General features: G+C 38.2%; 1 protein-coding gene across 1 annotated transcript; it reads right to left on the bottom strand.

Annotated features, from left to right (window-relative positions):
* Positions 1 to 3257: 3257 nt before the first annotated feature.
* Positions 3258 to 7020, bottom strand: LOC130545265 (transcription factor PU.1). The gene is made up of 6 exons (XM_057319697.1): positions 6909 to 7020; positions 6620 to 6640; positions 5397 to 5538; positions 4309 to 4436; positions 4086 to 4230; positions 3258 to 3917 (listed from the first exon to the last, which is right to left on the bottom strand). The coding sequence occupies exons 2-6, from the start codon at positions 6638 to 6640 to the stop codon at positions 3601 to 3603; spliced, it is 753 nt and encodes a 250-aa protein (XP_057175680.1). The 5' UTR covers positions 6909 to 7020; the 3' UTR covers positions 3258 to 3600.
* Positions 7021 to 24286: the final 17266 nt, after the last annotated feature.

Here is a 24286-nt window from a genome sequence, read left to right as displayed (position 1 = left end):
AATCAGATAATGTATCAGACTGTGTTGAGGGTCTGCAGAATATGAATTTGAATATGATAACATGGTAATGCAGATTTTTTTGCAACATTACATACAGTATACTATCATATTAGCAAAAGGCATCAACACTAAAAAATCGTTTTCAAAAAATTCAAATTCATTTTTCTTTAAATATAATAATTAGGGATTCACGTTGTGTACGTAAAACATACATTTACGTACCATTTACATTATGTTAGATCAGATTATTTTACAGGTGATTTTTGTGACGTCCTAAAATGCTCAAAAACATTTTGCACAAAATTGTGTTGGTGTTTGTGGTTTTCATGGAGCCCGTTGTCTCATGCATTGTTTTTTGTGTGTAATAATAATAATACATACATAATAATCATGTTTTTTAGACATTTACACTTGGAATGGCCTACCATGATATTCCTTACAGTACCTTAGACTTTATGCACATTAATGTAAATGTATGATAAATGACGATTAGGGATGCACCGATACCAAGCTCATGTACTCGTACACGTAATGACACACCATACCTCACGTGACATACATAGAGTCCTATGATTTCCGCAATGCGGAAAACGCGGACGGAATCGAGGAATCCAGGCATTTCGTAACAAGAAATTAGCGCTGAACAGCTAACTACGGAGCCCGTCTAGTCACCCCTTGGAGAAAAAAAAACAAGACCCGCAAATCCGTGGCCACAGTTTTGTAATTTCTTTCCCTCATTTTAAAAATCCGTGCTCTCGGATTAATAAACTGTACCCACAGTTTACAAAACCGTACTCTCGGATTAATAAACTGTACCCACGAGTTTCCAATCCGTGCTCTCGGTTTCGTAAACCGTCCCCTCAGTTTTTGAAATCTGTACCCACGAATTCATAATCTGTGCCCACGCTTTCGCAATCCGTTCGCACAGTTTTGCAAACTGTAGCCTACTCGCGGAATTGAAGCCTCTGTCTGTCAACAGAACAAGCTCCTACAGGAACATTAACGAATATTGTATACTGTTTTATTTTAGATTATATTATAAATTGTCTTAATGTGTTTACACACGAGCGCGTGGCGCATATAAAGCATGCGTTCATTGCCGCGTTTCACTGGCATAAAGTTGGTTTGACATTAAATTTTCGATATTCGTGAATTTAGGGACCGTCTCTAAAGTTAAATACACATTCAAATACATGTTTCCAACTTCAATGGCATTTAAAGGGAATGACTTATACCCACAAGACTAACTGTACAGTGTTCATGTGTGTGTCAGATATAATGCACACCTTTTAGATTATTGATATGTATTAAAATAAACCGTCAAATCACATGCAAACATTCCTATGTGTATAATGGTCTCATACACAAATATACCATTATTTAAAGCTCAATATACGTATAGGAATATGTGCATATTATTTGATGGTTTATTTTAATACTCAATTATCTAAAAGTTATGCATAATAGCTGACACACACATGAACACTGTACAGCTAGTTTTGTAGCTATAAATCTTTCCTTTTAAATGCTTTTGAAGTTGGAAAAAAGTATCTTAATGTGAATGTAACTTTAGAGACGGTCCCTAAATTCACGAATATCTAAAGTTTAATGTCAAACCAACTTTATGGGGACGGTTTACAAAACCGAGAGCACGGATTGGAAACTCGTGGGTACAGTTTATTAATCCGACAGCACGGTTTTGTAAACTGTGGGTACAGTTTATTAATCCGAGAGCACTGATTTTTAAACTGAGGGAACGAATTACAAAACTGTGGCCACGGATTTGCGAGTCTTGTTTTTTTTTCTCCGAGGGGTGACCAGACGGTCTCCGTAGCTAACAGCTAACGTAACAGTTAACGAAATATTCAGATACTGTTTAAATATGTATTCTGCTTGTTTTGCGTTACCGTGTGTGAAAGAGTGGTGCGGTTGCGTGTACTGAACGCATTGTGCTTGTGGAGCTTTCAGCGCCAGCGTTTCACTGCACGAGGACACGAACACATAAACAAACACCATTTGCGGCGATCCATCAAAATAAAAGTCCGGTTAATTTAAACAAACCGTCTGTCTGGCGGAAACCTCCTATGTCCAAATTTGGTCAATTTCATATTTTTTCACAAATCGAGGCTATTGGTCAGTCCCCATGTGGGTCTGTTATTTTTACAAATTATTAACCAATCTAAAGTGTTGAAAATAGCTTGAGAGCAAATCTCTTAACTCCATTGGACACTTCAACTGTCTGAGAAGTCTCGTAACTCCACCTCTTCTTCACTCCGCGGGAGCTTCTCGGCATTACGTCTCCTGATTGAAAGTTTTTTAGACAATAACGAGTGAAAATAGTTAGGTTAGATACATATGAGCAGGCCTGTTTTGTTAAAAATCGATAGCTGTTAAACGTTTAAAATAGAGTTTAGGAAGATGTATGTAACCACAATCATTAGCTCTTAAAGCCTCGTCTCTTGTCAAAAGGCTCAACGCGACCGCAGACTTTGATGAACACTGCTGGCAGCAGCGACGTCTGTGTCCGTACCATTCTTATCAATGACAGCGTAATCTCGTATCTCCCTGCTCCCAAGTCATAAACCTCGTATCTCCGATTAAACATGGTTTTGGGGAATTTTTGTGTTAATGTTGGTACACAACAGTATATGATAGCAATATGAGGTATAATACCAACTTTAACGATACAATGTTTAATAACTCAAAAAATATGCAGTTTTTTAATTTCCTGAAAAATAATGGTTTTGGAGATGCGAGGATTCCGCCCGACAGCGACGAAACGCTCTTTGCGGCGTCCCGTCAAAATAAAAGTCCGGTTGACTTGAACAAGTTATATATACACTCACATTTTACCACACCACCCCCTTAAATTTTTTATAATTTGACCAGAGTATATTGTCTACTGAAGTAAATGTGCTAGTAAAATTGTGCTACTTATCATAAAAAAAAGAACTTGATTAAAAAATAGTACTTAAATTTCAGTAGACCTAAAAACAAAAGAAAAAAAGAAAATGTACCAGTAAGATACTGGTTTATTAACATTATTGTACATTATACAGGCATCGGTTATAGGTATCGGTATCGGCGAGTACCAGAAAAAAAATAGTGATACTCGTACTCGGTCTTTAAAAAATGGTATCGGTGCATCCCTAAAATAGTCATTATTAACTGAACTTTTTATAAGACTTGTTCTCTATGACAAAACATGATGTAGTCTGAATGTGATTGCTTATTAATAATTGCCCAACTTTGCTGTTGAAATAATTTTATTATCAGCCGTATTTGAACCTGACTGAAAAGTCAAAATGAGCAGAAAAAAATATCAAAACATCAACAAAAAAACGGTTTCATAACTACATATAACGTAGTAAAGATCAACAATCCTTAGATTTACATATTTCAAAGATCAATTCCTTCACCTGTCATTTAAACATGAATCCCCGTCATTCACAATCAAACCTTGTCGAGTCTGAATTAAGCCTCAGCTACCAAATAATATTGGATGATCATATGCCCAGATAGATTACATAATGAACAATACTCAGTATTTGTTTCTATTTTCCCACTTTGAGGAAACCGACTCAACGGATGGATGCCACACTAACTACCCATAAACCTTTGAGAGTTGTTCTGAAGGCCTCTCAGTGTTTTCTCAGTGAACTGATATGTGAGTTTACGCTTGACTTTGCAGATCTCTCCTGTTCTGGAGTAGTTTCGAAGGGCTCTCGCCATTTTCTGGTACGTCATCGTCTTGCGGTTGCCCTTGCGTCTGCCCCACATCTCCGCCAGCTTTTCCTTGTTCTGTGAGGAGAACTGGAACGTTCCATTGTTCGACTGGACCCACCAAATGCAGCTTCGCATATCTGGTGTCTGTAGCATCTCGTATAAGAACTGAAACAGCCGTTCTTTCCTTTTACCTGAGAAATGATATTGTTTGATTCATTGTTAAATATTAGCTAGTTTAGATTTCTGCTGTCATTTTGGGTAAACCATGTTCAAGCGAATTCTTCAAACAAATCCTGCTTGTAAAAATTGAGCCAAAATGACAAAAGGACAATCGATGGACAAAAAATGCTGCGCCCTACCCGAGAGAGGCTTCAGAGCAGAAGAATCGCACCAAGTCTGTCCCTTCCCGTCTGTGGCTGGAGATGGAGGAAAGTCTTGGCAACCAGAACTGGTGGACAGAGAGTCTGAATCACTGCACCGGTTTCTGTCATACTGGCAGTGTCCCTAAAACACACATTATCATAAATAACAACTACTACCGTAGTTATAATCTGGAACATCTTTGAGTTGGGTGTGACATACCCACTCAGTGAGACTGGACTGACAGAGCCACGTCTGCTGCTGCTGAGACTGTAGTTCACGTGTGTTCTCTGTCACTGGTACTCCACCATAATGCCATTCATATGCGTGACAACCGGACCAGCTGTTCTCTGTAGAAACAAATCGCTCATATAGTCACATTCACGTAATCAAAACATAAACAAGGTGGCTATATGTGGTTGTATTATTATCAAAAAGACATGAAATTTTTATGCTTAATGCTTTATGTGAAAATTGATGGGCTTTATATGCCAAAATGGTATGTTTGAGCAAAAAACAACTTCATCAATCAACGTTTTGAGTTTGGGGTGGGGCTATCTGTCTATCCGACCAATGAAAAAAATCTATGTTTAAATACATTGAAAAAATAACTAGTAATATTTACTTAATTTTTTGTGTTAATCTGCTTAATTTTTTGCACACAGTTTTTTCAAAGTAAATTTACGTAAAAAACTGTGCAAAAACATGCCACAAAAAAGTATTAAATTTAATTACACAAAAAGTAAATCCTAGTTGTTGTTTTTTTCAGTGTACAGTATCTACAAAAAAACTTTAAAGGTTAAAGGAAAAATAGATATCTGTCTGTCTGTCTATAGTAAGTATTATTATTAATTTACAAATTAATTATTAAATTAATACAAATATAAAACAGTATACATAAATAAGTAAAAAATAAATAAACAATTAATTAATAATAAATTAAATTAGTAATGAATAAAAATACTAAATTGATACAATACAGAATACATTATATTTTTGTCATTCTTTCAAAATTAATGAATAATAAATAATTAAATTAGATAATTAATGAATAATAAATATATAATTAATTATATTAAATAAAAATATAGTATTAAAAAATACAGAATACATTATATTTTTGTCAACCTTCCAAAAGTACATGAACAACACTATCTGTATGAATAATTGTCTGAAGGTCTCTTGTTATACAGTATGTGACATCTTCTGATCCAAAATAGCCGCTCATAAAAAAAACGAAATAACAAATCTTACAAATCTGAAAGTGCAGAAGTGAGTTTTACCTCAGCTTCCCTTAACAAGTACAGTACCTGCTATTCTGTGCTGGTCTTCAGTTCTCTGAACACATGATCCTGACATCACCTCCACTGAATGCTCCTGTAGATACTCCTCAATCACATCAAGATCAACATTCCCTGAAGACGCCTCTCTGGGGCCTAGATCTTGATAGTACTGAATCAGTGGGTACATGGAAGATGAATTAAAAATATAATCACATACATTACAAATATTACACGTTGTACCATCAATAGGAGACTAAATAACAAAATCATAATTGATAATCATTGAGTTACTTTCATGTTTCTGGAACAGTTCACCAAAAAATAAAAATTCTGTCATCATTTACTCCTACAGAAGTTCCAAACCTAATAATTTTGAAGAATGTTTGTAACCGAACAGTTTGGGGGCACTACTGACTTCCATAGTAGGAAGAAAAACTACTTTGGAAGTCAATGGTGTCCCAAAACGGATTGGTTTCCCGCATTCTTTAAAGTATCTCCTTTGTGTTCAAGAGAACAAAGAAATTTGAAAAGCTTTGGAACACCTTCATGGTGAGAATGTTCATTTTTGGGTAAACTGTTCCTTTAAGAAACAAAATTAATGTTAATTGTTTATTTCTGTTAAATTTGTTATTGTGAAACTTTTACTGAGATTTAAGAATTACAAATGTATTACAAGTATATCTACATAGTTTATGAAAGAAAGTTTATAAAAAAAGAAAGTCAAAACTAACTTAATGAATGTAAACCCCCTCTGGCTCAGTACTGCTGAAGGTGAAATTGTGTACGCAACGGAAACATTTGCATTGCGAGTTTGTGTAAACAGAATAAGTGACATTATGCATCTGTTTTGACAGACAAAGTAGCATGTACATATACAAACACATACAATGGCCATAAAACATTGTTGGACATTAAAGCGTATGCAATTTTAAGCAAAATGTTACACACAAACATTTTTTAAAGTGAGATTTAAACAGTATTTGTACAAACCAGCAAGCAGTAAATATAATAATATACAGTAACAATTGTTTTTGTAAGGGTGTTGTCATTTCTAGCGTTTTTAGTTCATTTCCAGTTTTTTTAAGTTAGTCATATATTTCATGTGTTTTGTGAGTTTTTATCACGGGTTTTCGTTCACGAAAAACAAAAACTACAGATTCTATAGAGCAGACTTCTGTCTGTCATAAGAGTTTTGCAAATTTGCATGTTTTCTTCATTCAAACAAAATAAGAAGTATAAATTATACTCACGTTTTCAAGGGTTGTCAACATCTGAAAAAATAAACACAAAGTCAGATAAGGCAGACGAGTACAAACTGAATGAATGGAATGCTGTGAGAATGCAGTTTGATTACAATCTCTTGTGAACCCGTGCATTTCACAAAATACAGCCCAAGCAAAACAAACTGAAAGTGTGAACAACACAAACCAAATTAGACCAAAAATCACCAACATAGACTAAAATGAAAACCGTTTAAAGCATCACCACAAATAACGCATAATACATATTAACTTAAAATGAATATGAATGTTAAATTACCTTGATGTAGTTCCAGTTGCTGTGACATATATGAATGTATCACAATAGAGAGTGAGAAAGGAATATAACTGCTGAATAAGATCTTGGAATGAAGGATGGGGCAGCGCATCACTGGTAATACACCTGTTTCACTAATCTCTTCCCTTTATATCCTCTCTCTCTCTCTCTTTACCGCCTACTCTCCTCCTCCTTCCTCGTGAAATACTCACGCCGTTGTGCCAGCCGTCCATCATCCAAATGCAAATCTTTATTAATCAAACATTCGGATGGGTTTAACGGTATGGCCATTGGCCAGTCCCTTGTGTTCTGTCTCTCTCAAAGGCTTCCGGGCATTTGCTCTGTTTTTCTTCTGCGTCCTAAACAAGTGGGATTTGATGTGTATCTGCCACAGCAATTACTGTATATAGTTCGTCTGGATGAATAGTCCGACATAAGAATTTTGGTTATCCATCATAACTCATTACGTGATGGATGAGAACTACTGGGGGTTGATATAATTGAGCTAATTTGCGTAAAGCTGTATGACACGAATGGGTTTGATGATGTCATAATTCTGCCCTCTCTTGTCACGCTTTTTGAGCCTTGAGGCAGAATCATGACAGACCCACGTGTTTAATGTGGAGAGAGGTATTTTTGTTGTTGTCTTAGTCTTGTCTAGTGTAGTTAGTCCGTGTTCCTGTTTATATCTTTGTTATTTTACCCCCTCGTGGGTTTTTGTTTCGTTTTACATTAAACGTCTTGTTAACCCCTTACCCGCTGTCTGCACCTGGGTCATCTGTATCCTTGTGTCTCACCCCCGACCGTGACAGATGATGCATGTGAGATGATTTTATTTCCTGCTCTGTGGTCAGTGAATGTCAGTAAGTCACATTCAGCAGTGTGCGTGCGATGGGTGCACGTCAGAAAATCCTGATGAATGAAAAAGATTTTGAATAAAGATCATAGTGAACATATGCAGATGGAAATATGACTAGCGAGGGGTTGATCATTTGAACAATAAGAGTAAAGCGACAAATCAGACAGATGTTCGGTTGTGAATCAGTGATGTTAGATGTCATTGACAACCAGCTTGATGTGACATGTCTGTGGGTTTCAATTGATTTATGAAATGCTTAGTTCTGGTCCTTGATTCTGATTGGCTGTGTCCTGTTCTAAGCTTTTATAAAATTCCCAAAAACATACAGCTGACCGGCGCGTTTACATAAGTATTACTGCACCACTGTACAATATGCTGTTGTGTTTGTGTTTCTGAGGAGCTTGGCAGAGCAATAACATTCTTAGTAATATCAGACATTTCATTTGCATTTTATTTTATAAATGCAAGAAGCCCTGTGAAGCCTTGCGTCCACTTTGGATCATGCCTAATAACGGCCCTTAGCTGTTATAAAATCACTGTGAACCATGGCTTCTTATTGGTTTATTAAAATTGCTTATTTTACAGCCTTGACCTTTCTCAAAATATCTTCTTTTGTGTTCCAGAGTAAAAAATAAAGGAGTCATAAACAGGTGTTGAACAACATGAATGTGAATTAATAAAAAATTTCGGGTAACTTTCTCTTTAAGAAAAATTTAACTGCATCCCAGTTCTTGCTCTCTAAACAGATCAGGTGTTGTTAACCGTCTCTCATGATGACAGTCACCAGATAACGTTTTTTACACCAAAACTTTACATATTACATATAAGTCACATGAGACACATACAGTAAATAAACAACAGTAGAAGTGTAGCTGGTGTAGTGGCACTTGTGAATTAAAGCTTTGTTACAGGTTTACAGCTGGGGAAGTCCCTGTACAGAAGTTAGTAAACTACAGAGGAATCTACACCTCAGAGGAACAGAGAAAAGGGTTGGAAAGTGAAATGAGGAACAAGATTGATGCTTTTGCGGCATTGAAGTTAACCCTTATTAAACCCAGCACATCCATATCTCAAACATTACAGTATTTTACAATGAAAACTGAACAGAAGAGTTTTTAGCTTAATTGTCTGTTATAGAGGCAAATTATTGCAGGATTGTTGTTGCAAGTTTGATGTTTCTAAAAAGCCATAAAATGACTCCTGGGAACTGAACCTTCAGTACACAGTCCTATCAGTAGTATGATTTAAAAGCATGTCTTCTTAGAAAATAAATCAAAAGAGTCTGTATAATTTGACAAGAAATTCTTGGTTGAACCTTAAATGCAGTGATGAGGCTCAACAATGTTGTTCATGCGTATCATCGCCTTGCAATTATATGGTCCATCTGCATTCTGGACAGTTTTGAGATAAAGATTTTTGCTTTCCATTTGACTGTAGATAAAACCTTTTTTGTTTTCTAAAATGTACACAATGTTAAGAAAAAAAACATGCATCATGTTAGTAAATTGTCACAGAATAAGAACATGTGAATAATTCAGTTTTGATGTCAGTATAATTCCAAGGCGACGATATGTGATGAGTCACGTTACAGCAAGTAAACAAATAAACTGTAGCAGATAATCCAGTACCTCAGAGATGGCATACTTTTAGGCTTTCAACGTGGCTTTCAACATTACAGCACCAAACAAATAAACTGTAACAGATAATAAACCTGAATCTTTCAATGAACATAAATTGTTAAATTCCTAGTATTAAATGTAATATTTGTAATAAATGTAAAATTATAAATTTAATTTAATTTAATTTAATAAAAACGATTTACATTGCCATTACTTTATTATATGCTTGTTTGAAACGTTTTAGTCAGTCGCTTAAATAATCCTAATAATAAACCTTTATTATCTAAGACCAAACAACAAGCATAACAGCGCTTAATAATAACGAACAGCACTGTTATGCTTGTTGTTTGGTCTTAGATAATAAAGCTCGGCACTCGGCTCATCCGAAAAACTGCAGAAACCGGAAATATTTTTACTCACAGCTGAGACGCCATGAACATCGATATGGTTACCACTATGTGAATCATCATAAATACGGGAGTGACTACCTGTTCCGTACACACATGGAACGATCGTTGAGTGAATTCACTCCCGCATTTAAATACGGTTGTCACTTCTGAAGCTTTGCAGTGTGTACATGCCCATAGAATACGAATTTCCTTCTTATTTTAGGTATGTTCAAATGCAGTTTTATTTTTCAGTGACAGACCTATTTTTTATTTGCATACACGAAGGTTCAAATAAACCTCACAGAGACCAGCTATTAACCTTGGATAAGAAAAATCACAATTTTATTTAGGATAAAATAAAACAATAAATTATCAAACAAAGTGCCCACAATTTCCCATGCTTCGATGTCTGACTGTAAGATAAAAGGTCAATGCCCTAACATAATTCCAAGGGGCATCTGTTATGGTAGATGAAGGGGGAATTTTAGTGCTGTTGAGCTTTTATGACATCACAGACAGAGCACTGTTAGTCTTGACGAATGTAGTAGTGAGAATGATCCTGAGACAGCTGGGAAAATACATCTGGCCCATTCAGATAAAGTCCGCCATCTGGAATATGGCACTTTTTTATGGATTTAGCATACCGCTTAAGACCACTTTATCCTCCGCTGCGTTATCAGACGATTCTAATCGAGTGTTTACTCTGTAAACAGCCCTCCGAAATCCTTTTGCAACACTTGAGCTGTGAGAATCTCACCGCAGTTTAGTCTGTTTGCTTGCGGACATTTTTTAAATTTGATATCATCTTAGTCCTGAATTTGTGTATAGGACACACGGTCAAACAGAACAACGCCAGATTGAAGGCCAAATTCTACAACCCGAATTCCGGAAAAGTTGGGACGTTTTATAAATTTTAATAAAATGAAAACTAAAGGAATTTCAAATCACGAGCCAATATTTTATTCACAATAGAACATAGATAACATAGCAAATGTTTAAACTGAGAAATTTTACACTTTTATCCACTAAGCTCATTTAAAATTTAATGCCTAAAGACGTCTTCAAACTGTTTTGAAAAGAAAAGGAAATGCTGCACCATGGTAAACATGCCCCCGTCCCAACTATTTTGAGACCTGTAGCAGGAATCAAATTTTAAATGAGCTAATTTAGTGGATAAAAGTGTAAAATTTCTCAGTTTAAACATTTGCTATGTTATCTATGTTCTATTGTGAATAAAATATTGGCTCATGTGATTTGAAATTCCTTTAGTTTTCATTTTATTCATATGTAAAAAACGTCCCAACTTTTTGGAATTCGGGTTGTAATACAAAGGAATTTACTGTGTGAATTTCCCGATTTTGCTTGACACCACGTTTTGTTTCACTTCTGATGTCTTAGGTGTATGCAGCACATACTTGAAGGTTCGGAAAAAGTCAGATAAAATCTGGCCTCGGGGTGTAAGTGAATTATAGATTGCGTCATTTTACGCGTAATTTTTTTTTGGGCTTTGTTATGTTTGCGTTTTGACTCCTGGCAACCATGGGTAGGTGTGGAATGGGATTTTTAAAATGTTGATTTGTGAATTGAATATTTTGGAGTTGAATGGTGAATGTGCTTTCCAAAACTCTTGTACACCACAATGCACTCTTCCTACTGTAAAGAATATAAAAAAATATCTCGGTTTGTTTTCAATACAATAATAACAACAGCAAAGAACGTATCCATGACGCCGTAAACCAGACAAGCTTGTTTTGGAAAAACCCCTGGCTTAAGGCATATTTGACGGTTGTGCTGTGACAGGAATAGTGCACCTGTTGCTGATTACTGATGGTGAGAGAGAGAGAGAGAGAGAGAGAGAGAGAGCTACAGGTGTAAGCGTGAGAGAGCAGATCCTTATCATGTTCTCATTTCTAGATAATAATGTGACAAATGTGACCGGCTTGAGCTATTCAATAATAACTATTAAAACCCCACAATGGGTTATAAATTAGCCCATTCTGGGGTGTTTTAACTCAAAATACTGCGTTGGTTTAAAGTCATAACTTATTTATGAAACGCGCTCTGTAGAGCAGTTTGTCCGTTTAGGGCTACTGTAGAAACAACATGGAGAATTTCATGTAAGGGGACCCGCGGTGTATGTAGATAGAAATAGCTCATTCTAAGGTAATAAAACATAACGCTTTATGTAAGACCTCCAAAAAATTACACATTGGACCTTTAACCCAACAGTGTAAAGGTGAAGCCTACACTCACTTAGAAAGTGAATTTATAAATTAATAGTAGTTGTTTTACTTCGTTTTTTTCTGCATTTTAAATGCAGGTCAATAAATTACTGTTATGGCATGAGTTTTGTTTTTGTTGGATTGAGAAGCTAAAGATTGGAATGCACCAAACCTCGACAGGAACGAGGAATTTTTTTTTCTAAAAATAACTCTCTGTATATATAAATATGTATACTCTGTGGGCCGGTTTCCCGGACAGGGATTAGCTTAAACCAGGACTAGGCTTTAGTTAAATTAGGATATTTAAGTCGTTTTAAAAAATATACTTCACAAAAAACATTACTGGTGTGCATCTTGAGAAAAAACAATCACACTAATATATTTTAAGATATGTCAGTGCAAGCTGTTTTCGATCAAGACAACTCTAACGTTTGAGTTAGTCTGGGACTAGTCTTAAACCTTGTCCGGGAAACCGCCCCTGTAACTACAAATAGTTAGAGCTACTAGACAGTGATGACAAACTGATTCACTCAAAAACTATATTTAACCCCAAAGTTAAACGTTATGTTTTTCAATAATGTGTCAACTTCCATCCAACTGAATGACATCAATTCAACATAAAAGTGAGCGTTTATTTAAACTGCAACATCTGATTGTGTGAATGAGTTAAATAAACGTGTGGAACTGTGATTTGAGCTTGTGTAAAGTGTCACGGAACGGCAGGAAGAACCCAATAGCAGGCAGGCAGTGAAGGGGTTAACAAATGACTTTATTAAACAAACACAAAACAAAAACCCACGAGGGGGTATGAATCAAGAACTAAACTAAGGAACAAACAGAAAACAAAAGACTTCCCACGAGGGGGCAAAATGAAAACAAGAACAGTAAAACTAAACTAAATGACACGACCAAACGTCTTAAATAATACAATGAACAAAACTCACAAAACACGAACAGGACCACGGGTAGCAACACCAGCGAGACCACATTACACAACGCACCAAACACATATGTAATACACGAGCAACAAGACAAAGAAACATGAGGGTATATATAGGGATTGACAAACGAGGGATAACGACATGGGGCAGGTGTGGGACATTAAACACTCAGGGAAAGATAACGAGGAAACGAGAGGAATGGGGCCAATGACAAGACACTGGAGAGAACGTATATTATTGTCAAACGGACAACAATATGTTTCTCTCCACACATAACCAAAGACTTTGTCATGGCTCTGCTACAGGACCAAGAAAAACCTGACTAAGGAAGCAGAGCCATGACATAAAGTCTACATAAACTTTACTCTTTTCCAATAACTTATGAACAAGTTATATACATATAATAGTATAATAGTTATATGTATACTAAAATTAGCTACGTGTTTGTTTGTTTCTTGTTTAAAGGGATTTGCACAGTATATACCGTATATTGAGTAAAGCCACATAGAGGCAAAATGTCAAAATTTTTGTCATTTTTAAAATGCAGGAAGGACAGGAATGAGAAAAATGTTTTCTAAAAATAACTTGTTGCTTCTATTAATAGTAAGAACTACTAGACAGTGATTACAGACTCATGATGACATACTGCAGGAATGAGGTAATGTGAGTTAAAAATAATCCAAAATTAATACATGCAATACATGATCATTTGTTTGAATTAGATTCATTTAGGGTTGGGAAATATTGCTGTGACATAAGGATGACATTTTAGGCAAACATGGATCACTGATAATGCAGTTATTTGTATAAATGTACAGTAAATAGAATACTGAATCTATATAACTACTCACTGGGACTATTACTTTTTATTAAATGATTCATTATTTTAAGTATTATTTGTTGTTTTATGCATCGTATAGTGTAATGTTTAAATGTTCACCTCTCTGTAAAATTGTTATCCTGACTTTTACTTTTTGCACTTGTCTGATTTTTTCTGAGCGAGATAACATCTCTCTTCATTTGGTTTTTCAGTAAAGATGTCTGTTTGGCTGGAGTCGTGTTCGGCATGCAAATATGTTCATTATCTTTCTGATATAATAACAGCTCTTCATCCAGTTAAAGGCTGCTGAATATTGGAGTGGATTTAGTGTGGGGGGTGCGGTTTACAGGTCTTGCTGTGTGGAATACTGGCTAATTGTGTCTTTGTCAGCATTGTCCAGGTGTACTTTATGGTTTATAAAGAATATCCAACTGTGTAGCAAGCTCTAAGCAAATCAGCTCAAAGATTTCTAACTGGTTTTGCTGGGAATTTCCCCCAAAGGCCCACAGGCATGATGTTCTAAACAGTTTAAATCACTGAACAAACAAAGCTGAGCTCCAACCATCCCAAATGTATCATGCAGAGTTATTATATTTGTCCAAAGATTCATATGCTACAAAAACAGGAAACACGAAAAATCCCTTTTTGAACATCTTTATTAATTTTTGGCAGATTTTCAAACACAAAGCTTGAGCTGTTATAATTTTATGACTCCAACTAAATATAAAACTGAACAAATCATTACGCCAATCAATCAATCAATCAATCAATCAATCAATCAATCAATCAATCAATCAATCAACCACATTAGTGTATATAAGAAGTTGTGTACAGCAGTAGTAAAAATTCAAAACACTGAAATTGTGAAATATTCAACATGTATATATTATACTGACATACGGCACAAGATTTCAAATAAAAAGCCGAGTTGTTTTGTGTGCATAATTTTTTTTCATTTTGTGAATATATAAATTAGTCACTGTCAGTTCAGTGAATGATAAAATGAATGAATGAAATGATGCTACAAAATAGTTGTCAAATATGTGAGGAGCTATTACTGTATAGTCAAATAAATACCTTTACAGTAATTACTGAAAGAAGCACTATCTGAAAAACAATTTAACAAATGTGCACAATAGTTCTGGGAAAATCTTTTCCATCAAATCCCATTTTAGAACTGCAGTATAATGACACTTCTGCTGATTTAAAACATATAAAATACAAACACGACTTTATTGTACGTGTGATGGCTGAGACCTGTCATAAAAGTTGATTATCTGAGATAATAAGAAAATCTGGATTGAAACAGACTACATGTGTATTTCTTGAATCTGCGAGAGTGTACAATAAAGTATTACACATCATCCTCTATCCAAAAAGTGATTTAGAACAAGGAATGTTGGTTATCAAACACACACCACGAGATCCAGTAAAGTTATCACACGACACACTGTTTTCCCTGCAAAGATCCCAAGGCAATAAACCTCTCAAGACAAACAAAACCAAACCCTTTTTATCTGGAGTTCAGTAGAACACACACAAATGTAAATCATGTTTTCTCAAGTAAGAAAGATAAGACAAAGCCTGCCAATTGCAGAATTGGTGTGAAACTGTTGAGCGTGTGAAGCGGACAGATATTTCTGCACCAGTAGAGACCGTTTCATCGGACACGCGCGCCGGGACTGCAGTTAACTTCCGGTTTGTGTTTGGCTACTGTCTAATAATATAAAATAACTATTTATATTTTATTTCATTTATATTAATATTATTATTTTATTGTATAATAAATGTATTAAATTAACGATTTTGTCGGGGTTTCGAGGAAGGAAGAACCCAAGCGCATGCAGCAAGGTGATGGGAACACTAAGATTTTAATAACAAAACACACACTAAACAAAAACACCCACAATGGGGAAAACGAACTAAGGTGTTATAAACTCAAAACAAAGACTTCCCACATGGGGCAAAAAAACAAAAGAGACAGGATACTTCAACTACAAAAACTAAGACACGACTTGATACACAATAAACGTCCAGACAAGTGGCAAGGTAATCCACAAGGCGGGGTAACAGGAACACGGACAAAAACCAGAAACAAGACAGCATAGCAAATAACCAAAACAATCGTGCACAGGACAATGAACACGAGGGCATTTTATAGGGAGACAAACAAAGGATAATTAACAAATGACAGGTAGGGGATGAAACACTGATGGAAAGCTAACGAGGAACGAGAGGGCGGGAACAGAGACGGGACTCCAAAGAGAGAGAATGTGGAAGGCCGAAAGGGCCAAAATGTCTCTCTCCACACAAAACCTAAGGCTTTGTCATGACTCTGCCACAAGATCAAGAATAAACATGACATGATGAGGCAGAATCATGACAGATTTGTTGAATTTTGTCGTATTTTTTGTCTCATTTAAACAAACCGTATTGTACACTGACATCTAGCGGTTGAGCTTGGTATCGTAGTCTAAATTCAAAATATTGGAGAGACAAGTTTAGCCAAGTAACGGTTCTCGGTTTCTTTTGTTTGTTATCAGAAATAATCTACAGGCACTCTATTGTTTGTGAATGTGTACCGGAAGTTAAGTGCAGCCCACGAATGCACGTATACGCAGTAGCATTTGTTTATGTTGTCACTTTGAAACAGTCTATAAGAAATGAACTTCCATTTTTTACACTGATGTGGATCAGAGCAGCATGTCAGATGTTATAAAAATAAAACAAATACTCATTCCATAGGACTGCAAGATAAAAACAAAATCATTGATGCTGATTATTGCCCTTAATGTTGTAATCTTGATTATTTGCCTAATTTCAGACATTAGAATACATGAAGACGTTTACACGCTACAAAACAAGCTGAGAAGCGTTTTTGAATTATTTTATTGCTGTTTTATTGCGGTTTTGATTCTATAAGAAACATAAAAATCATTTATTCAAACATATAGAAGAATATTCAACATTACTAAAACACTCAATGGCTTCAGGTAATACATTAAAGAGTCTGACTACTCTACATAATGATTCTCTTACAGTGTTTCTGTACGCTGTTGTTAATGATAAACTTTGTGAGCCTGGCGCACTTCAGCACAGCTCTTCTTCACAGGTGAATCATTTAAATGCCTCTGATTGGCCAGTATATTCATACGATGAACTCGATTGGCTGTAATGCTCAAAACTGTAGCAGAGCAAAAGCAATGCTGTCATCGACATTCATTCATTTTCACCTCATCTTATTTAGATCGTAATTGGGGGTTTTTATCACGCAGGGACTGTTTTTCCCCTTTTATTTTGAATTTGGAGGGCAGTTTTGTTCACCTTGTTGTCATTTTTTCCCAAAGCCTTATTGTAAGCCTAAGTTAATTTCCAACCCTGATGTTGCAATTGAGCCCATTTATAACATTATCAACTCGTCAATTAATCATTCACTATTTCCCTTGATACAACACAGACGACCGCTTGATTAGAATCAGCTGGAGGACACTGACCGTTAACGCCACCAATGTATGATTATACACACTTATGTTTGTTCATGTTGACAGTTATTTTCTACTTTTAAAGAATAAGCAGATTAAATGAATGTGACAAACAGTAGTGTTTTATTTAAAATATATTAAATCGTTTTATTAAACATGATAAAGAATCTAAAACATTCTGGGAGGGGGGCCGAAGACCAGGGTTGGGAACCACTGCTTTAAAGGTATTTGATATACTTAAATATGTCTTAAAATATTATCTTCTTAAATTTTTTTACAATTTAATGTAGGCCTGTCGCGATAGTCAATTTATCGACTTATCGCACGATATATAAACGTGACGCCAGTAGTTTTTGGTGATGCAATATGTCACCACTAATTTTTATATATGCGTTTGTTTACATAAAACGAATGACATTAACATTAACATGTCTCTTTTAGCGCTGCCCTGTGTCTGTGTGTCAAAAGCGGGGCTCGCGCGCACACACACAATCACACACACGCGCACAGTCGCACACACAGGGCAGACAGCGGCAGGTGAAAAGACTCGAGGAATTACATTGTGTTTTCCTGATGAATAAAGCCAGTTCGGAATACTGTATTGTAAAACAGCGTTTTGGTTCCTTTGAGGGCACTTCACAAATGGGACACCGCTCAAAAAGTCGTTCCAGATAAATAGACATTATTTACATTGTTTTGCTGGCTGTGTTCCTACATGTTGGATTACCTGTGTTTATTCCAGTGTTTCTTTTGGACTTTTGATTAATTACATTATTTATAATTTATAATAATTATTAGGTATTATTTTGGAAATCCTCCTTCGTTTGTGGTTCCTGACAGTTCTGTGACAGAAGACCTCCAGAAATGGATTACTTTGGCTTTGACTCTCCAGAGGACATCTTCGCCTACCTGTGCCAAGACGGCCGTGCTCTGGAGAGTTACGTGGGGGACTTCTTAGACATTTGCCCTCGGGTGAGTTGGGATGACTGCTCTATAAATACATGCTTTCTGATGGGATTGGATGATGTCTCCCATCGGTGTCTGTCCCTGGAATTCCGGGACAGACCAGTGGTTGAGTTTATCAGTCTCATCCTGGAAATGAATGGCTCTCGCTTCTGCGTGAGCGAGGCCATTCCGGATGAGACTAGGGTTGTGTACCGAAACCATCTATGTATCCGGTATGTAACTGGACCTAATCAATATGCAGATTTCTGTGCCTCATTTCGGTGCCACTTAAATGCTGACTGTGCCTTCGATTGAGACATTTGCCCTCATTCACATGAAGGAAAGTTGGAAAGCTCTGATAATACAAATTCATCACATCTTATACAATGGTTAAACGGATCGCGCGCGCCCCATAGATCGGAACGTGCATGACCAGTGGATTCATCATAGTGAAGGACAGTTTTAACGCGCACTCTCCCTCCCTCCCTCCATCTCGGCGAGTTCAGCATTCACAACCGGGCATAGTCTTTAACTTCAACTGCCACATAAGGCAAGTTTTAAAGTGAAACTAACGTTAATTCGAAACGCACATCTGTAATGCAAGTGATCACATTAAGACTGTTGCGTGCGTTTAAAATCAATGAGACTGATCATCATCGGATCCTATAAGGAAGCATGTTGTGTGCCCCAATTCTCCCGAAACACCACAGCGAAGTCCTCTACAAAGCCCCGCCGCCTTACGAATCGGCGTGTATGCCGCAGCTCTCCTGGACCGGCATCCCCCGCGGCTTTCATGAACAGGCACGCCACAACACGTCTAAACGGCGTGTTCGCCGCCGTGCTCCTCGACGCTCACTCAAGCAGGCGCCTCGAGTAGGCGCTCACCCGAGCAGACGCCTCGATGCTAACCTGAGCCGGCGCATCGACGCTCACCCGAGCTTCCCCTGGACCTGGATCAGGTATTGCGCGAATTCGACCCCCTATTCGTTAAAGGGGACCCCACAGTGCCTTCCGAGTCTTCCAAGTTTTCCAAGTCTCCCAAGTCTTCCGAGCCTTCCCAAGAGCCTTCCAAGTCTTCTGAGCCTTCCCAAGAGCCTAACAAGCCTTCCCAAGAGCCTTCCAAGTCTTCCGAGCCTGTCAAGCAGCGCTGTGTCTTCCGAGCCTGTCAAGCCCTCCGAGCCTTCAGAGCACCCCAAGCCTAATTGCCGGTGCCGGGAGCATCGTCCTGGAGGCTTTCTGTCCTGTCCCTGCACTATAGCCTCCAGGACTATACGCAAGGACACGCCTTCCGGGAGGGGAAAGTACTGTCACGGTCCTGTTTGCCCCTGTCTGCCTCCCAGTGTTCCCCATGCCTGTTTTACCCCCGGACTACACTATCCATGATTCTCCACATTCCCGCACCTGTGTCTCATCAGCAATCACCACACCTGCCAGCTATCACCCCCATAATTAAGGTGGTTTTGGTTGTTTTGCTGACTGTGTTCCTACATGTTGGATTACCTGTGTTTATTCCTGTGTTACTTTTTGGACTTTTGATTAAAAGTATTATATTGGAAATCCAATGACAATAATATCGACTATAGCAATTATTTCTGATGCAATTAATCGCCAAACAAAAAGTTGCTATCGCGACAGGCCTAATTTAATGTTTAATAAGTGGCATGTGAGTTCACCATAGTTTAAAAAAGCAAGCGCTGAAGTCCTGAGGATTCTTTAGTGTTTATTTAAATTTATTTAAATATTTACTTGATTTGTGTTCTGCTTGCATTTGTTGTGCCACATGCTATCTAGTTTAACTTATTATTGCTATTATGCTCCGGGTGTACGTGTGTTCACGACTTGCTGTGCGTGTGTTCACTACTCTCTGGATGGGTTAAAAGCATAGGTCACATTTCAGGTATGGGTCACCATATCTGACTAAAAGGTCTCTTTCACTTCACTTCACTTATACATATTATGCCATTATAACTTTGTCACGACTGGCGTGGCGAGAACCCAAATGCAGGCAGGCAGTGGCAATGAAGGGGTTAACAGATTTATTTCAACAAACAATAAACAGAAACAAAACACCCACGAGGGGGTAACAAGGACACGACTAAGGCAAAAACTGAAAACAAAACACTTCCCTCGGTGGGGCAAAAACAAAAGGACCAAAATAATACAACTATGACACGACACAACGTCTACTAACAGGCAGGGAACAAGCACAATAAAACAATACAAAGGCACAGCGAAACTCACTTAGAGAGGACTGGTGCACGAACGGACACACAACACGACGTAGTACAATCCAACAGCACAAGACAAAGAAACATGAGGGTATAAATAGAGAAGACAAACGAGGGATAACGAGCAGGGGCAGGTGTAGAACATAAGACACAAGAGGGAGACAATACAGGAAACGAGAGGGGCGGGGCCAATGACAAGACCTGAGAAAACACATGAGATGTCAAAAAACAAACATCCCATGGTCTTCTCACATAAAACCTAAGGCTTTGCCATGGCTCTGCTACAGGACCAAGAACAACATGACTAAAGGAAGCAGAGCCATGACAAACTTATTGTAGCTCAAATTAATTACATTTGAATACTTATTATTGCTATTATAGGTTATAATAGCTCAAATTACTTACATTTTAATACTTATTATGCTATTATAACTTAGTTTAAATTTAATAAATTTTAGCTATAATATCAAATTTGCCCCACCACTTTCAGAGTAGTGGTGCCACCCCTGCTGGTGACCAATCTTAAAACCTTTTTTTTGCTTGGTGCCAGGAGTACAAACCACAGCTGAAGCAGATGCTAAGAAAACTGAAACAAAAAAGACTTAAACACACAAAAAAATAAATCTAGCACAGTACCTCATAACAAATCTAGCACAGTACCTCAAACTAGGACTGTGTATCACCAACAACTTCAACAATATGATATGTATCCCGATACGGGTCAATTTTATATTACATTTCTAACATTACAGATTTAGAACAAACTATACTTGCAAAAACTTGCCATTCATAACTACTTATCAGTTAATCTAACAAATCAATGCTCACCAGTTATATAAAACAGTTTTGAGAATAAGTATGAAGTTGCAAAAGGTATACTGTCACGCCCTGTTGCTGGCGCCTTGGTTCGCCACCTGAGGGCGCCATGCTATTCTGTGTTCTGTTTGTGTTTTGTAAGGACTTCAGTTCCCATCATGCTGTGTCTCCTTATCATGTATTGTTTTCACCCGTGCCTCATTTATCCCCTGTGTATTTAGTTGCGCTTTGTACCCTGTCCTGTGCTTGGTGTTTAACGTTGTGTAGCCAGTCTCTCAAGTGTTACCTAGTCTAGAGTTAACTTCGAGTTCTTGCATCCGTATGCATATTGTTACCCTTTTGCCTTGTGGATTATCTTTTGTTGGACCTTTATATTTCCTTGGTTGCAGACTGCCTTTGCTGGATTATACTTTTTTTGTCTCACGAGAGTTTTTTTTTGCCCCTGAGTGTGTTTTTCTCTCATGACTTGTTTTTCTGGTATTCTTTTGGAGTTATATTAAAACCACCAGCTTTACTCCTCAAGTCCTTGTGTAAGCATCTCACTCTTGGGTTCATCATCCCCATTGGCATCTGGGTTAAGGACTCATCTCCCACACCGGAGACCTGTGTTCAAACCCTGGCTCTGACATATACAGGTGTTTTACAAACAGAAAATATGTGTAACGAATAAATATCAATATATGCATAAACGTGCAGTCAGAGTAAATAAATTCAGTTAAAATAAAATTGTATTGAATTGAAATGAAATGTATGATGGGTTTTTAGATGTCGGATTTCTAGATATAAGATTATAAATGTGACGGGTGCTGTAAGATTTTAAGCAGGTCTTTGCTCTTCACTTTCTATTACACACAACATGTTACTGTATTAGCAGTGCTGCGTCATGTGTGAGTTGAATTAGTGCCTACACGACACTAACTTTACATGGGTCACATGCATAGAGATTTGTGAGGGGCGGATCAAAGATAAACTCTGATCAGATACTTTACACCACTAATAATTGTTACAAAATATTGTTTTGCATAATAATNCTAACAAGCCTTCCCAAGAGCCTTCCAAGTCTTCCGAGCCTGTCAAGCAGCGCTGTGTCTTCCGAGCCTGTCAAGCCCTCCGAGCCTTCAGAGCACCCCAAGCCTAATTGCCGGTGCCGGGAGCATCGTCCTGGAGGCTTTCTGTCCTGTCCCTGCACTATAGCCTCCAGGACTATACGCAAGGACACGCCTTCCGGGAGGGGAAAGTACTGTCACGGTCCTGTTTGCCCCTGTCTGCCTCCCAGTGTTCCCCATGCCTGTTTTACCCCCGGACTACACTATCCATGATTCTCCACATTCCCGCACCTGTGTCTCATCAGCAATCACCACACCTGCCAGCTATCACCCCCATTATTAAGTTGGTTTTGTTTGTTTTGCTGACTGTGTTCCTACATGTTGGATTACCTGTGTTTATTCCTGTGTTACTTTTTGGACTTTTGATTAAAAGTATTATATTGGAAATCCAATGACAATAATATCGACTATAGCAATTATTTCTGATGCAATTAATCGCCAAACAAAAAGTTGCTATCGCGACAGGCCTAATTTAATGTTTAATAAGTGGCATGTGAGTTCACCATAGTTTAAAAAAGCAAGCGCTGAAGTCCTGAGGATTCTTTAGTGTTTATTTAAATTTATTTAAATATTTACTTGATTTGTGTTCTGCTTGCATTTGTTGTGCCACATGCTATCTAGTTTAACTTATTATTGCTATTATGCTCCGGGTGTACGTGTGTTCACGACTTGCTGTGCGTGTGTTCACTACTCTCTGGATGGGTTAAAAGCATAGGTCACATTTCAGGTATGGGTCACCATATCTGACTAAAAGGTCTCTTTCACTTCACTTCACTTATACATATTATGCCATTATAACTTTGTCACGACTGGCGTGGCGAGAACCCAAATGCAGGCAGGCAGTGGCAATGAAGGGGTTAACAGATTTATTTCAACAAACAATAAACAGAAACAAAACACCCACGAGGGGGTAACAAGGACACGACTAAGGCAAAAACTGAAAACAAAACACTTCCCTCGGTGGGGCAAAAACAAAAGGACCAAAATAATACAACTATGACACGACACAACGTCTACTAACAGGCAGGGAACAAGCACAATAAAACAATACAAAGGCACAGCGAAACTCACTTAGAGAGGACTGGTGCACGAACGGACACACAACACGACGTAGTACAATCCAACAGCACAAGACAAAGAAACATGAGGGTATAAATAGAGAAGACAAACGAGGGATAACGAGCAGGGGCAGGTGTAGAACATAAGACACAAGAGGGAGACAATACAGGAAACGAGAGGGGCGGGGCCAATGACAAGACCTGAGAAAACACATGAGATGTCAAAAAACAAACATTCATGGTCTTCTCACATAAAACCTAAGGCTTTGCCTCTGACAGAAAAACATGACTAAGGAAGCAGAGCCATGACAGAAGCCCCCCCTTTAATGAGCACCTCCAGGTGCTCACCAAGGGGTAGACGGACAAGACAAGGAAGACTGAGACAAAGACAAGACCAGACAAAACATGGAGAACAGAATAAGAGGCAGACAAGACAAAATAACAAAGGGACTAGGGTGAGACAATAAAAACAACAAACATGGGAGGGGGGGAGGGGCCAAACCAGAGCCCATAGGGGGCAGTCCATGGAGGTGGGGAGAAGTCCCAGTCCCCGGCTGCACCTGAGGGTGCGTAGTCCAAGGGGACGTAGGAGGAGTCCTGGGGGGAACAGTCCTTGACCCTGGGGGTCTCCCCGGGGCCGGCTGGCTGGGCAGGGCTTGACGCCGGCTGGAAGGCCGGCTGGACAGGGCTTGACGCCGGCTGGAGGCCGGCTCACCGGACTGGAGCCGGCTGGATCACCGGACTGGAGCCGGCTGGACACCGGACTGGAGCCGGCTGGACACCGGACTGGACGCCGGCTGGATCACCGGACTGGACGCCGGCTGGATCACCGGACTGGACGCCGGCTGGATCACCGGACTGGACGCGGCTGGATCACCGGACTGGACGCCGGCTGG

This window comes from Triplophysa rosa, linkage group LG21, assembly GCF_024868665.1.
Source record: "Triplophysa rosa linkage group LG21, Trosa_1v2, whole genome shotgun sequence".
NCBI classification, from domain to species: Eukaryota; Metazoa; Chordata; class Actinopteri; order Cypriniformes; family Nemacheilidae; genus Triplophysa; species Triplophysa rosa.
This window is presented reverse-complemented; position numbering and strand designations above follow the sequence as displayed.